We start from the raw sequence: 15,038 nt of genomic DNA, 5'->3' as shown, positions 1-15,038 counted from the left end.
GCAAGATTAGTATGAACAAATGATAACCCTGTAGCCATACTTGCCACTCAAATAACTCACAATAATAACGATGTTCTGGATTCCACTCCCAGAGTGTTATATTATTACAGGCGAAGTTACTATAAACTCTTGATGCTTCCATATTACATAAAGGCACGGATATCACTGAATAGTACAGATGAGTAGAGTGCTTTCTTTCGCCTCGCTTCACGGACATTGCGAATGAGTTGGGGGCCCCGCTGCTAAGAATTTAGTTGGACATTAAGTATATTAGTTCAAACTGCAAGTTAAAAATACAGGCCACTAACAACATGATGACCAAGCCGCTTTGAGAATGGTTCACATTAGATATCAGAATATGATGATGTGACAGGATGCAGTCCAACCTAAAAACGTGCACCCACACAAAGATGGCTCACGTGGTAGCTAGGGCGAATAAGTATTACCCAACTCCATTCAGAATTTTATACTATGCAGATTAGTGGCACATATGAAAAACATGTGAAGCAGTTCACTAGAGTATGAAGTAGATCAAACACACTTTTAAATATGACGATGGCCAATGTAAATAGAGATTTGACTTAGTTTTTGTTAACACACAAAAGTTAATGTTACCATTGCGTCTTCTTGTTCAGCTTCGAGTACCCAGAATCCCTTGCGCGAACCCGCGAACATGATGTTTCGGCAGGGTTGCCAAATACAAAAGGATTACAAGAGGTAAGTAGTAACTTGTACTAATGATACAATTGTAGAATCGTTTATATAGGGGCGTTACAAGATCCTCGTTATGAAGTTTCCGCCATTTCCCATTCCCGTTTCTCTTGAGTTCGAATATTCGTCCCAGGATCTTGTTCTCAAATATTTTCAACCTATGTTCTTCCTTCCATCTCGTTCAAGACCATCTCTACACTATAAAATCAGGACTTTTGATAAGAAATATGAAAAGATAGATATATCAAATTAATACCATTTGTAAGTTGTTAGTAATAGCATATGAACTCTTATTTATTGTATCTGAGAAGTACAATATTATGGGAGCATATAATGATGTCACTCTGAGAAATAAGTTTTTAAATTTTTTGGAGTTGTGGTTAATACGCTTACTTTATGCGCTTCTCTTGGTTCATTCCTAATGACAGGGCACTGTAAAAAAATAATATTGAGATATTGTCTAACCAAGCTTGTAATGCCCTTTAAATTATATTTATTTAAATGAAAATTTAGTTTTCTTCGCACTGGCACAGAATTACCATCCTAAGCTTTCATACTGTACTTTTATTGAAATTTTATTTCCGATTAATATTGTATTTTGTTTTATTTTTAGTGATTTTTAAAGAATTCTTTCCCACCAAATTTACACAGAAGTTTAATTGTCCTTTTTGTTAGTATCTTGGATATACAATATTTTAAGGTTTACTTATTGGCTACTTCGTGTCCCTTAATATGGATTTAGTGATTATTTATAACATCATACTATTCCATTGCATCAACATCATTTTGACTATAGCTGAGGATTGCACAACTCTCTATTAACGGACATTAAAGTGACATTCAAGAATCAAGACTTTTTCAGATTTTTATTTTAGAATGTTAGAAGTACGTTATTCAAGAATAGAATATTCAGGAATAGAATATTCAGGAACACAATATCCTATATTCAGGAATACTATTACAAACATGCAATGGGCAATGAACAACATTATATGCTATCCAATTTGCGAAGCAGTTCTTTTTATGACGACGGCAAATAAAAATATTTCTACCCAGTGAAAAATAAAACTGTCTTTATTTCTGATTTGATCTTGGTGTTTATTAATATGGAATATGATGAATAATGAAAGTGGAAACTTCGTTACCTTACTATTGAAATTCTGAAGTGTTGCGCATGTTTTGTAAGACCAAAGTAAGTTATTGTGATCTAGTTTTTTTTTCGTTTCTATTTATTTATTTATTTATTTTGCAAGATACTAGTATAGCTTGTTCTACTATTGCTGATCTTGATAAAATACATTTATGAGTTGATATTGTGATTTCAATATTTAGTAGTATTCTTATTTTTTCTTCTAGTAGAGTATCTTTCAGCAGAAATATCATTGTAAGAAGATTAAGTGTAAAACGTTGTATTGCATATTTATGTACATCTGTTTATATTTTTGGTGGAGAGTTATAAATATAGCACTGTGTAAAAATGTTGCTTCAACACATTTTTGTATACTTTTGTATAAGACAGTCAAATTCATCTCCAATTTTTGGATATAATCCTAGTATTCTTTTATGAAATTTTATAAATTATATTTTAAGTACTGTAAATTTTTTAAAATTTAATTTTGAATATTGGTTTAGGTCTAAGTATGTTATTGTTTTTGATTGTTTTATTTCATTATTAAAAATTTATATGTTTCTTTCAAGATTATAACCTCCACTTGGAAAGTTTATGATTCATATTTTAGTTTAATTTGAAAGATAAGTCATTTGTGTTATTCTTTCTAACACTATTTTAATTTTTTTCTCTTGTCACATTACTTGTATTTATTTTAGTAAATAATTCTGAAGTTGTCAACAAATATAGATTTGTATAATTAATTTCCTTCTTAGTTCAAACAGGAAGATATTAAAATAGTGTGGAATTTAATTTATCTTGTCTAACTTCTCTAGAGTTTGAAGGCGAGGTTCCTTCCTGTATTTATTTATTTCTATTAATTAAACTATAATGAATTATTTTAATAATTTTCCGCATTCATTTAATGATTTTATGGGTGAGCTGAATTATATGTTGCGAACGGTCTCAGGTTCATTCCCGATGGAGACACTTAGTCGAAAAAATGTACAACATTTTACAGGCCAGCCATTCTGAGAGGTTTTCCTCATTCACATCAAGCAAATACGATGTTGGTACGTAGCATAATAGTTCGAGACCACTTCCATCCATCCCCATTCCTTTCTTCCTCCCCAATTCCCCAGATATTGTGATCGCCGGGTGATGTCATTCCTCATACCTGACGAATTAACATGGCCATAGATGCTGAAATCCCAGAAATCTAATTCCTAATCCATAATGAACCGAATTAATTTCTCTAACAGAATTGTAATACCACTTGAGAAATCTATATTTATTAGTAGGCCCGGATATTTATGTGCTAAAAAACTGTAAATATTTATTTTTTGTGTGCTAAAAATTAAAACAAAATTAACAAAAACTAACAAGGAAAAGTATGGGAAAACGCCTAACATAAGAAACATAAATACCGGTACTCACCAATAGCTCCTATTCATCAGATGTCGAAATTCCATGGGTATTGCAGTGAACAGCTAACGTCTTTTCCAAAATGCCCAATGTAAAGGCCTGTCTATTGTCACGGAATAATGCCTTATCTTGAGAAAAGGAACGTTCTACATCACGCGATGTTAGCCTCCGTATTTGAAAAGAGGCATATCACGAATATCACACCATCAACTCCCTTATTTGCAAAGGGGCACAGCATTAACTTCATTTATGTATTAGCCTTCCAATACTTCAGGTACTTTACATATTCTTTTATAGCCAATGTTTTTCTCAAACAAATCCTTATTTTATTTTGTTACGACTTCAGCTTTCGAAGCAGAAAGAACATTCAGCTTTCGAAGCAGAAAGAACATTCAGCTTTCTTTCAACGCACTGTACTTCTTTAACCGAAATACTCAATCTACCTCCCATAGTTTGTAGTTTCTTTATAGAGTGAGCCAAGAAACCGACATTGTCAGATATGAGAGCCAAGTCACATTTCAAGCCACTGTCTCTTACTAAATTTTGAACAATTTCAATGGATGAAGTCGTCTGTGTTTAGTTCAGTTACTACAGATACAAATGCTTCAAAATTCTCCGCATAATATAGTACTGCTACTACACCACGTTCGAAGAAGTGAAAGATTGGAATTTTTTCTTTGAAAAGTTCATTGTCGATTTTACGATTTTTTTCCATTTAACACTAACTTGTCCACTTTAGGATAAAGGATTCGGATTTTTTCACACACCCGATATAGGACGTGTACGACATATGTCACGTGAATCATATTAGGGTAGGATAGAGAGTTTCACCAGCTTTCCTCGTATAAGGAGCACCATCAGTCAGAAAACACAAAACATGGTCATTTCACACTATTCGGCCACAAAATGTGCAAAGATTAATTGAACAACCTGACAATTGTCACGTGATTCGTCACTGAAAGTTCTTTAGAGACTAGCAAGAAATGGTGTTTGGAAATTATTACTTCATTTTTCAGTACACCTACTCTAACATTTCCCACTTTTCTAACACTAACAGAATCACTAGTTTCATCAATGCTCACCCAATTTTTATTTCGTTTTCACATACGGACCTAATTTGTGATAATGTTTCTTTATAGCGCTTAGGTAGATAGTTCTTCCGAAGCGTTGACTCATCTGGAGGACTTACATTCGTATATTTGATTGAAAATTTTGGAGTTCGGGATTGTTTACCTTATACAGAAGTATGCCAGAAGAAACGAACGCTTTACATAAATCTAAATAGTACTGTGTTATATTTGTTCCGACGCTGGAAGATGAGGGTTCAATAGGTTTTCCGATGCGAGTTTGTTGCGATGAAACACGTAACGCAGCAGCGATATGTTTACTACCTGACAAGTGATGCAGTACCTGGGAACGTTCATCTGCAATTATACGTTTCGAGTACGGTTGACAAAATATTTTACCGTCGGTGGTAAAAATGTTTTTAAATTCTAGTACGTACTTTTCTAAACGTTCACGCATACTCAATTTCACTTTGGTCGTTAATTCACAGATCCAAAAATATGAACTTCATCACTGTACGACAATGACTCTACAAAAGTCCCACAACTTGGTTCTGTATATAAGGCACTGGCGTCAAATGTCTAGACTGAAACGTGATAATTGTACTAAGGAAAGACGTTTGGCACCAACAAGCTTTTGGTTAAGAGCGACAATTAGAGTGGGATTTTGAAGCCGGACTGGAAGCTCTAGTATCACCACAACAGGCAATGATAACACACTGCAACGAAACCCTACTCCCTCTTTAAAAGTATAAAATATAATACTATGTCTACAACTACCTCCCTTTCATCTACGGTCACTCGTTCTCTCCTCAGTTTTGGCTTCAAAGTACAAATTGCTGCTTTAGAATTTATGACGACGCTGTTTCTGCGGGTGGGAAATTCCTTGTAAATGCGATGCATAGATTTATGTAGCTTATAATTTCCCCGATGTTAATCTCTTTCGAGTGTAACGTAGTCTGACTTTTCTTCTTTTTTTCCTATTTATTTATGAAATCGTTACACGAGAGAAAGAAGAAACAATTCGTTGTGAATTTTAGAATAAAATAACGGAAAATAATTTAAAATATGTATGTATTACAAACATGTCTAAAATATCTATTTACATAACTTTTTTTAGAAAATATGTATTTTTAAGTCAAATAAGATTTGTGATATTGCACTTACAGATACTTCATTGGGATAATAAACTTTGTTTTGGGCTTGTACGTGTTCCAAAAAAAGTTTTTACATACAAATCCGGGCCATACTTATTAGTAACAAGTGTTGCTTGTTTTGAAAAGGATTCTAAATTCTCATTATTATTTTCTAAAAAGTCTGCAGTAGATAAATTTTCCTGAAACCTGTTATGTCTTGAGAAAATAGCCTCTATGCTCCAGAAACCATGTTAATCTAAATAATACTATGTTTTGAAGTACTTTTAAAAAGAAGAAGATAATTAGACAGTAATAGTTTCCATCAGACCCCTATTCGGTATTATTTATGTGAACGTATTTCACCATCAGTTCTACGTACTGTTTCTTTTTTGTTATCTTTAAATACTTTTTGTAATTTTTATTTTGAATAGTAGTTCCACTTCAGATGTTATTTTTCCAAACATACTAACATACTCATATATTTTACAAGACATTCCCTATTATTGTTTATGTAAGGAGGTGTTAGTTTTTGATGATATATTGAGCCCCAATATTTCAATATGTCAGCAACATTAGAGTAATAATAGAATTCAAGTATTCGACGTTTCAATTACATATTATAATAAAGCAAGATAATTATTCTTAAATTTATAATTTCATATTATTTACAATCAACAGCCTACATTGCATATGTGTTAGATATGGTTGATGTCACAAGATATGAAATTAACTTAATAATAATGTTGGAGCCAATATTAAAATTACTCTTACAATATGTTATAAAAGCATATTCATTCAGACTTCAACGATATAAAAGATAATAGTAACTTTTAAATTATCAAGATTAATATAATTCTACATGATTCTAATGAAATCACAAAGATCATAATAAAGCCGGAATTGAACACCAGATTAAACGGCTAAGTAAGAGTTATATTCACGAATTATTATAAAATTATGTTGTCTTTCTTTGCACGAGGTTCATTTTAAATACCTGGCAGAATTACCGAGGATAATACATACAAGCACACAAAGATTACTTTTCATTATCATAACCGATATTTAAATATATTTTAGATTGATTAAGTCAAGTTCATAGCTCGAGAAATATTGAAAGGCCTACACTGAATTGGACACTCATGGTTAATTCAACACTCATTCTAACTCACTTACGTTCTTGACTTGTCACTACTTTGTGGAGCAAGCATATTGTCAATACATCCGACCGTGATCTCTTGGTCCATAATAGCTAGTTATCCTACTCTTACTCTGGTTTGTACGACTAATGAAACAATTATTATTACCTTTGCTGGGTCCTAAATATTAGTTTCTCGTAACGCTTTGTGCCTCAATCAGAAATACCCCAAAAATAATTCACTTTACTCTCAGAAAAGTGGATGCTCCTGACTATGAATCGAACGTTTTAATGCAATAAACAACATAATGAGTTTTCACAGAATTCAAACACTGCAGCTCTTTCTTTTCTAAAGCACATGCTAGCGTCTCGTAACACTTAATAACTTAATCACAATTACTGTTTCCAACACTTTATTTGTTCGATTAATGTCGTCAGATCTTCGTAACTCGAACATACTTTATAGATTATCATTATTACCGGGACTCTGAGATGTTAATTCTGTTAAACTCATGATTTCGATTGTAAGTGTTCATTATTGTACCAGTTATCTTGTAAGAGTTTCTAAAGTGACTACGATTTCTACTATTTTTGGTATTGACACTGGATAGACATGTTCTATACTGGGGAACTATTTTGTCTTCTAACTTTCGTGTTAACATATTATGCTTTATGTATTTGAATTTGTCTGTAATGATATATTATTTTCTGTTTTATACTTCTTAATAGTAAATGGCTGAAGTTGACACACTGTTGGAACAGAATACTTGTTATGATCGAAATTAGGTTGATGGCCATGGAGCAATTTTAATTCATTATATGCCGGTGTTACAAAGTCAGTAAGGTTTCTGTTGGTACGTAAATCGTATTTCCTATTATACATATATGAATCTCGATTGCCTGAGCGAAGTCGTTTCAAAATTATCTGAAAGATGACTGAATTCGTCATATTATACAATGATAATTTAATTCCCTTAAATCGTGTTGAGCAAGAGGAGGTCAATAGATATAGTAAGATAATGACTGAATGTCATGAATCTTAACATCTGATTCTCTCTCTCTCTCTCTCTCTCTCTCTCTGTCCTTTCACTCGCTCAAGTTCCATTCGTTCCTGTTCACTTTTCGAATCAGAATATTATCGGATAGCAGTGAAAATGGAACGTTTGTCTTTACACCGTCGTTTGTTTCGATTGTCATTTAATTAAGTTCCTCTCACCGTAAAGTTTTGTTGTTTCTAATGTTCTTGAAATGAAATCAAATTATTCAGTTTGACGTTTCAGGATTATGCCTTTTAGGTTAAGGGAGACAGATGATTAAAGCAAGTGATTGATGATGGAAGATTTGGTAGAATGATTATCTGGGAGGAAAGAGGAGTACCTCGAGAAAATCCACACACACGATGTTGTCCACCACAAACTTACTTGTCCAAGGATCGAATCAGGAATTCCACGCACCAACGCTCTACCACTGAGCCACCGTGCCAACGTTCTAATGTTTCTTTGTTAAGAGAATATGGCATTTGTGTGATCGGGAATGTTTGTGTTATATGATTTGTTTCTGATTTATTTACAAGACTTTTATAGATATTTAATAATTTTTTGGACAAACAATAACATAAAACAAAATAAATCTGTTGAAACAACCAATACAACATTGAATAGCGTTAGAAGTGAGACAATAATTATAAATAATATCTCATTATAAATATCTCATTATAAACAAATTACAATCATTTTACTTAACGACTAAATATGTTTAACTAACAATTTAATATTATTTCAATTTGTCATTGATAAGACACTAATTTTCACTGCCAATACTTAATACAATTTACAGAAATAATATAACTTTATTCTTCAAGAACTGAATTCATAATGTTTTACTGCAAATGGCAGTAGACTTTATCATGGGATTAAAAGTAAAATAATTATAGATCAAAACAATTTAAGATGGACAATTTAAAGGAAGTTGATTCTTACCGTCATATTACTGTAGTCTAGAACGATTATACACATAGACCCATCATAACACATAAAACCATTTTGCATTTATAGCACAAAGGGATCATTTATGATGGCTGCAATTAATATTACCATTAAAAGTGTTAAAGAAAGAAAGAAAAAAGACATTTTCTTTCTTCTTCAATAACTTCTTCACAGTGAATATTCTGTTCTGTTGACTTTTCACTGGAATCCATTCTTACTTTAAGTGTTTTTACCTCACTTTCAAGTTCAGCAATTCAATCTCGATTATTATTTACTCGCCGATTCAACCTTTCGAGAATGCCATTCACAGTTGTTACATCGCTATGAAGGGTTTTACGTACATTCTCCAAGTTATTAGTGAAATGTTTACCTGTTTGATGTTCTGTTTGTTCGAACTTCTACGATCATGAATAATAGTTTATATAACTGGTGTGCTGCTTTCTTAGCAGATATGAGTGCACTATTTATTTTATTTTCATTAAAACTTGTGATCTAGTCATGCCTGGCAAGAATGACGATAATTTAACTATAAGTTATAAGGTTATTTGACACATTAAATAACAAAATTCGACAAATAGACACGATATTGACTGTTTACAATTTAGTGCATACTTTATCTATGGCGAGAGTTTGTTACGAAAGTTTTAAGTGGTAAGTAGTTTGTAGTACAACAAAGTGAAATATATCGTTAATTTTTGCAGAAATTAAAAATGTTAAATGGTAATACATATTTAGATATGATATTCTAGCTTCATTCATTCTTTTTAAATTTTTAACTGAGCTAATTACATAGGGTGTTTTTTTTTATATGTATATAACTCCTGAATAAGGTTAAGAATGTATTAATGGGATCAGATTATTCTTGAAGAACTAGTTGTGAATGAGAACTAGAGGTGCTTATAAGAATTGAATTTATGATGATCGAAATGATATTTTTGTTTTAAAAGCAAAGAGTGCATTCTGCGGATTCAGTTGCCGTTGGATACATACCATTGGAAATGCAAGGAAGACGAAATGTTGTGAGTTAATTTTATGTTGTACTGATATATAACAGCGCTTACTTCTGCACTCGAACGCGTGTAGGTTAATAATAGTCAAGCACTATGGAAACAATTAATAAGAATTGAAAAGGCTTTTCAGGATAAATTACTAAAACTAAAGCGTTTTTATAACACTTTTTTATAGTATTGTATCGTAGAATATATTTGGCTAGCATAGCACACACAAACGTATGATATACTTGAGTAAAGTAGCGAAGAGTTGAGCAGGATAGTGGAGAAAGGAGTATATTTTTATGATGATTAGTATAGTTTAAAATAAGGTAGCGCCTACACGTAGCATATGTTAGATTTGAATATTGTAGAGAAGCGTAGAATAACATACAGCACAGTAGATTGGAGTGTAGTACAAGACGAGAGAAAATAAAGTTAGCGAAGAATAATCAATGTAGCATAGAGTATGAGTAGCTTCTACGAGTAATTTATATTCGAGTAGAATAGAATATAGTAGAGAAAACTAAGTAGCGTAGAAAATGGTACAATAGAGTAGGTAATATAAATATTTAATTTAAGATTTGACAATTATATCTATTAGTTTAAGTGAGACTGGTAATTAATGAAAGTGAACGATTATGGAAGAATTTGTGAAATGAAAATATTGGTGAGAATGAGAAAACGCTTGAAAATGATCTCGTCCAACATGAACTTTCATGACCTGGAATCGAATCTGGAACAACTTTCACCAGAGATGAAAGCTCTAGTACTAAGTCATTGTAACCACCAATAGAGTAGTGTAGGGTAGAACATGAGAATTCAATAGGGTAGAATAGAACAGCGTAGCGTACGTTAGAGTAGCGTAGAATAACGTAGGACAGTATTACAGTAGCGTATGGGTAGACTATCAGAGTAGAGTAGAGTAGAAATGTCTCTCCTCCACTTCTCCCTTTCTGTGTCCTTTCTTTCAGAATAGTGTTTCTTGTCCGATAATATCCCAACAAACTCTTCTTAAGTGTATTTAGTATTGTCGTTTTCGTCATTATTATTTCTAGCACTATCTAATTGGGTTTTCTGTTGACTAATGTGTAGCATTACTTTCCACACCCAAATTTCGAAAATCTCTAGTCGTTTCGTATAGCGTTCGCGTTTCTCCTAGTTATACTTCTCACAAAATATAATCAAATACCCTTCAAGTATATTGTTTTCTTCACAAATATTAATTTTGCTAGTTTTATCTTTGTTTCAATGTCACGTTCTCAATTTACGCCTTCACTAATAATACTTCTCAGGTGTCAAAAAGTAGTAACTTATTTTACATTTCCCCTGATTTAATATTTTTTTTTTTTTTTTTGCACACAGTTTCTTCCCGATTATCTACTTTGGTCTATTTAACATGTATTTTTAATTGCATTCCTTTGCAGCTTTTGCTCATACTTTCTAACATCATGTTAAAGTTTTACTCAGATTCCGTAACAAGATCCATTTCATCTGTGAACAGTATATAATTAATCCTTTTAACTCATACTAAAATACCTTCTGTCTTGTAAAGACACTTTCTCGTTATCTCTTTTACAGAGGTGTTAGACGTTGGCGATAAGCAACACTCTCATCGTGTCTCCTACCAATTCCATTCTTCTCTGTCATTTCTCCCTGTTCCAAGTTTTGTTTTTTGAGTTATATATAGATTCCTTTCGAGTTTCTGTTTCTTCCATTCCAACCTAACCTTCTTTAGAATTATTTATCAAAATGTCCAGTATAGTCGTTAAAAATTCCTCTTACATGTTAGATCAATAAACATTATATACATTTCTTTACCTCTTTCTATAAACTTTTCACTGATTATTCCCATTGCTCCTCCAGAACCCACACTGTTCCTCCTCAATCTCATTTTTTTTTAAATTTTCATTTAACCTTCTTTCTCTTCAGTATTCGAAATTCGTTTTTAGTTCCATGCAATATTATATTAATAGATTTACAGCCCTCGCGCCTTTCTGGATGCAATTTCTTTGCTCATGCTTAATTGTGTCAAGAAATTAATTTGACATTTTCCTGTTTCATACATTTCATTACAAAATCGGAACTTTCTTGTCTGTGTCCTTCATATTATTATTAAACCCAATTCGTATAGTATCTGTCCAGAGTGTGTATTGAATATTGCTTTCTTTTGAAACTCGTTCCGAATTATCGTCAACTTTATTCGCCTATAATTATTTTCTTTTACTTATCAGATTATGCAACATATCTAGTTTTATCAATTTTCAATATGTTCTTTCCATCTTTGTTAATCTTCTTTCCTCTCAGACTATCTTTTCATCCTTGTTTTCTACACAGCCATCGGGATGTTCCCTTGTTCCACTAGCATTCCCTCATATTTTGCTACCCTTTTTAATTCTTATATGTACTCATATTTGATTTTTCAGAATTCTTGCGTTGTTCTACTTGTTCTATAATTATATGTAACTTAGTTTACCCCTTTCTCTTACCCAGAATTATTATTTTCCGGCGTCTTTCTTTCTTTCATTTTCTTCAACATATTACTTTCTATGGAATCTTATTTCTTAGTCATTCCTGTCTGCAAACCCTACTACTTCTTCTGCAGCCATATAAATATGAAGATTACTATACTCCCATTTTTGACTAGCGCTCGCATCTATCCTTTCAGCATTGTAATACTTTTCTTCAAATTATCATATAAATAGTTTAATTAATTCTTTATTTCTGTATTCATATTCTTATTAACTATTTTTCTTTAGGTCTATTTTTTAATTCGATACCCACTTCTGCCAGCACAAGATTTATTGTCGGTCGAAATGTAGATCCCGAACAGGCAAAACATTTTTTAACCTATTTTGATATTTTTTTCTCTTTTCATAATGTAATGTATTTGATATTAATGGCCATTTATTGAAGATTTCCGTGTATCTTTCTCTTTGTGTGCTGGTTGAACCAAGCTTCTCCGATTATGAGTTATTTGTGTACAAAAAAGGACTAATTCAACATTTTTTCATACAGTTAGATCTATTTTATTTATGTACAATATTACCATGCTGTTTCTTCCCCATAACAGTATTACAATATTTACAATGACATGTGTGTTCTTATGTCTGCCTATGATATTCTATTTTTTAAGTATGTTGTTCTCTAGATCTTCAGTTTCTTTTGTACCAGTACTAGACCTTCTTCTTAAATTTTTAGTATCATAACCCTTTCAACAACGAATTCCACTTTCACTGTCTTCTCTTTCAGACGCTTACCCAAAATTATTAGCATACCATTACGATTACTAGAATAAAGCATCCTACATCATTTGCCACTTAATTTCCCATTATCTTTCCATCTTTCTTCATAAATACCTATCTTATGTAGTTTACCTTCTTTCTTGTGTTCTTTAATTTTTTTATTCTTTTCTGTAACATGTGAGAGTTCCTCATAGATGTCTGACATTCTGATTGTTTTACTTTCTTTATTTTCTTATATATATATATATATATATATATATATATATATATATATATATATATATATATATATATATATATATATATATGCATGTTAGTTTAACATTCAGTTTGTTGATACGATACAGTAGTAATGGCGTTACTATAGGACACTTTTTGGCCCCTGGGTCCCTGCCTCAGGACCCATGGTCCCTGGCCGGGGTCAATGACCTAGGGGTACCTAGGACCACCCCCTCTAAATTTTGGCAGGGGTACCATGGCCCACCCCCTAAATTTTGGCAGGGGTACATAGGACCACCCCCCTTAAATTTTGGAAATTGCCAAATCTAAAAATTGGTATGGTAGCCTAGGACCATAGTATGTACCTCTATTAGTATTGGGTGTCTATGTCGTTCCCTTTCATGGGTAAAAAATTGCCAAAAATTCAAATTTCGGGGGTTTTTGACCTAATTTATCCCCTTGGATGAGGTGTTATTACCCTATATAGTTATATGGGCGTATACAGGGGTCCATTCCCTTTCATAAGACATGGGTACATTAATGCACCCCTTTAAAAATTTGGGAGGGGTACCTTGGCCCACCCCTTAAATTTTGGAAATTGTCCAATTTAAACATTTGGTATTATAGTATAGGACCCTAATATGTATTATGATAAATTTGGATGGTCCACCTCGTTCCCTTTTAGGGGTACCAAATTGCCAAAATATAAACGTAAGCAATACGTAGTACCACGTGCTTGGTTTTGACCTAATTTATCCCCTTTGATGAGGTGTTATTATCCTATATAGTTATATGGTCATGTATAGGGGTCCATTACCTATCATAAGACATAGGTACATTGGTGCACCCCGGGAGGGGTACCTTGGCCCACCCCTTTAATTTTTGGAAATTGCCCAATTTAAACATTTGGTATTATAGTATAGGACACTAATATAGATCACTATAAATTTGGGTGGTCCACCTCGTTGCCCTTTAGGGGTACAAAATTGCCAAAATTTTAGTACAACCACGTGTTTGGTATTTGGTCGATTTTATCCTATATAGTTATATGGGCGTATACAGGGTCCATTACCTTTCATAACATATGGGTATATTTGTGCACTCCTTTAAAAATTTGGGAGGGGTACCTGGGCCCATCCCTTAAATTTTTGGAAATTGCTCATTTTATATATTTGGTATTATAGTACAGGACACTAATATGTATTATGATAAATTTGGGTGGTCCACCTCGTTCCCTTTTAGGGGTACAAAATTGCCAAAATTTTAGTACAACCACGTGTTTGGTATTTGGTACATTTTATCCCCCTTTGATGAGGTCCTATTACCTTATATGGTTATATGGTCATGTATAGGGGTCCATTATCTATCATAAGACATAGGTACATTGGTGCACCCCGGGAGGGGTACCTTGGCCCACCCCTTAAATTTTAGAAAATGCTCAATTTAAACATTTGGTATTATAGTACTGGATCCTAACATGTATTATGATAAATTTGGGTGGTCCACCTCGTTCCCTTCTAGGGGTACAAATTTGCCAAAATATAAACGTAAGCAATACGTTGTATCACGTGTTTGTTCCTTTGGCCCAATTTATATTCTTGGATGAGGTCCTATTACCTTATATGGTTATGTATAGGGGTCTATTCCCTATCATAAGACATAGGTACATTTGTGCACCCTTTAAAAAAATTTGGGAGGGGTACCTTGGCCCACCTCTTTATTTTGGAAATTGCTCAATTTAAACATTTGGTATTATAGTACTGGATCCTAACATGTATTATGATAAATTTGGGTGGTCCACCTAGTTCCCTTTCATGGGTACGAAATTGCCAAATTTTAGTACAACCACGTGTTTCGTTTTTGACCTAATTTATTCACTTGGATGAGGTCCTATTACCTAATATGATTATATGGTCATGTATAGGGGTCCATTTTCTATCATAAGACATAGGTACATTGATGCACCCCGGGATGGATACCATAGTCAATCCCTTAAATTTTGGACATTTTTTCAATTTAAG

At 32.8% G+C, this 15,038-nt stretch overlaps 1 protein-coding gene across 2 annotated transcripts in view; it reads left to right on the top strand.

The window, feature by feature from the left end:
* Ac3 (Adenylate cyclase 3) overlaps window positions 1–15,038 on the top strand; it is a 976,504-nt gene that overhangs the window by 856,975 nt on the left and 104,491 nt on the right. The window contains exon 12 of one of the 2 annotated variants that reach the window (XM_081769108.1): window positions 9,512–9,583. The exons of the other annotated variant lie outside the window; for it this stretch is intronic. Coding sequence (XP_081625234.1) covers window positions 9,512–9,583 — 72 coding nt within the window. The remainder of the gene's footprint in view (window positions 1–9,511; window positions 9,584–15,038) is intronic. 2 annotated transcript variants of the gene reach the window in all.

The sequence above is a fragment of the Thermobia domestica genome, chromosome 8, assembly GCF_964235325.1.
Source record: "Thermobia domestica chromosome 8, izTheDome1.hap1.1, whole genome shotgun sequence".
NCBI lineage: Eukaryota > Metazoa > Arthropoda > Insecta > Zygentoma > Lepismatidae > Thermobia > Thermobia domestica.
This window is presented reverse-complemented; position numbering and strand designations above follow the sequence as displayed.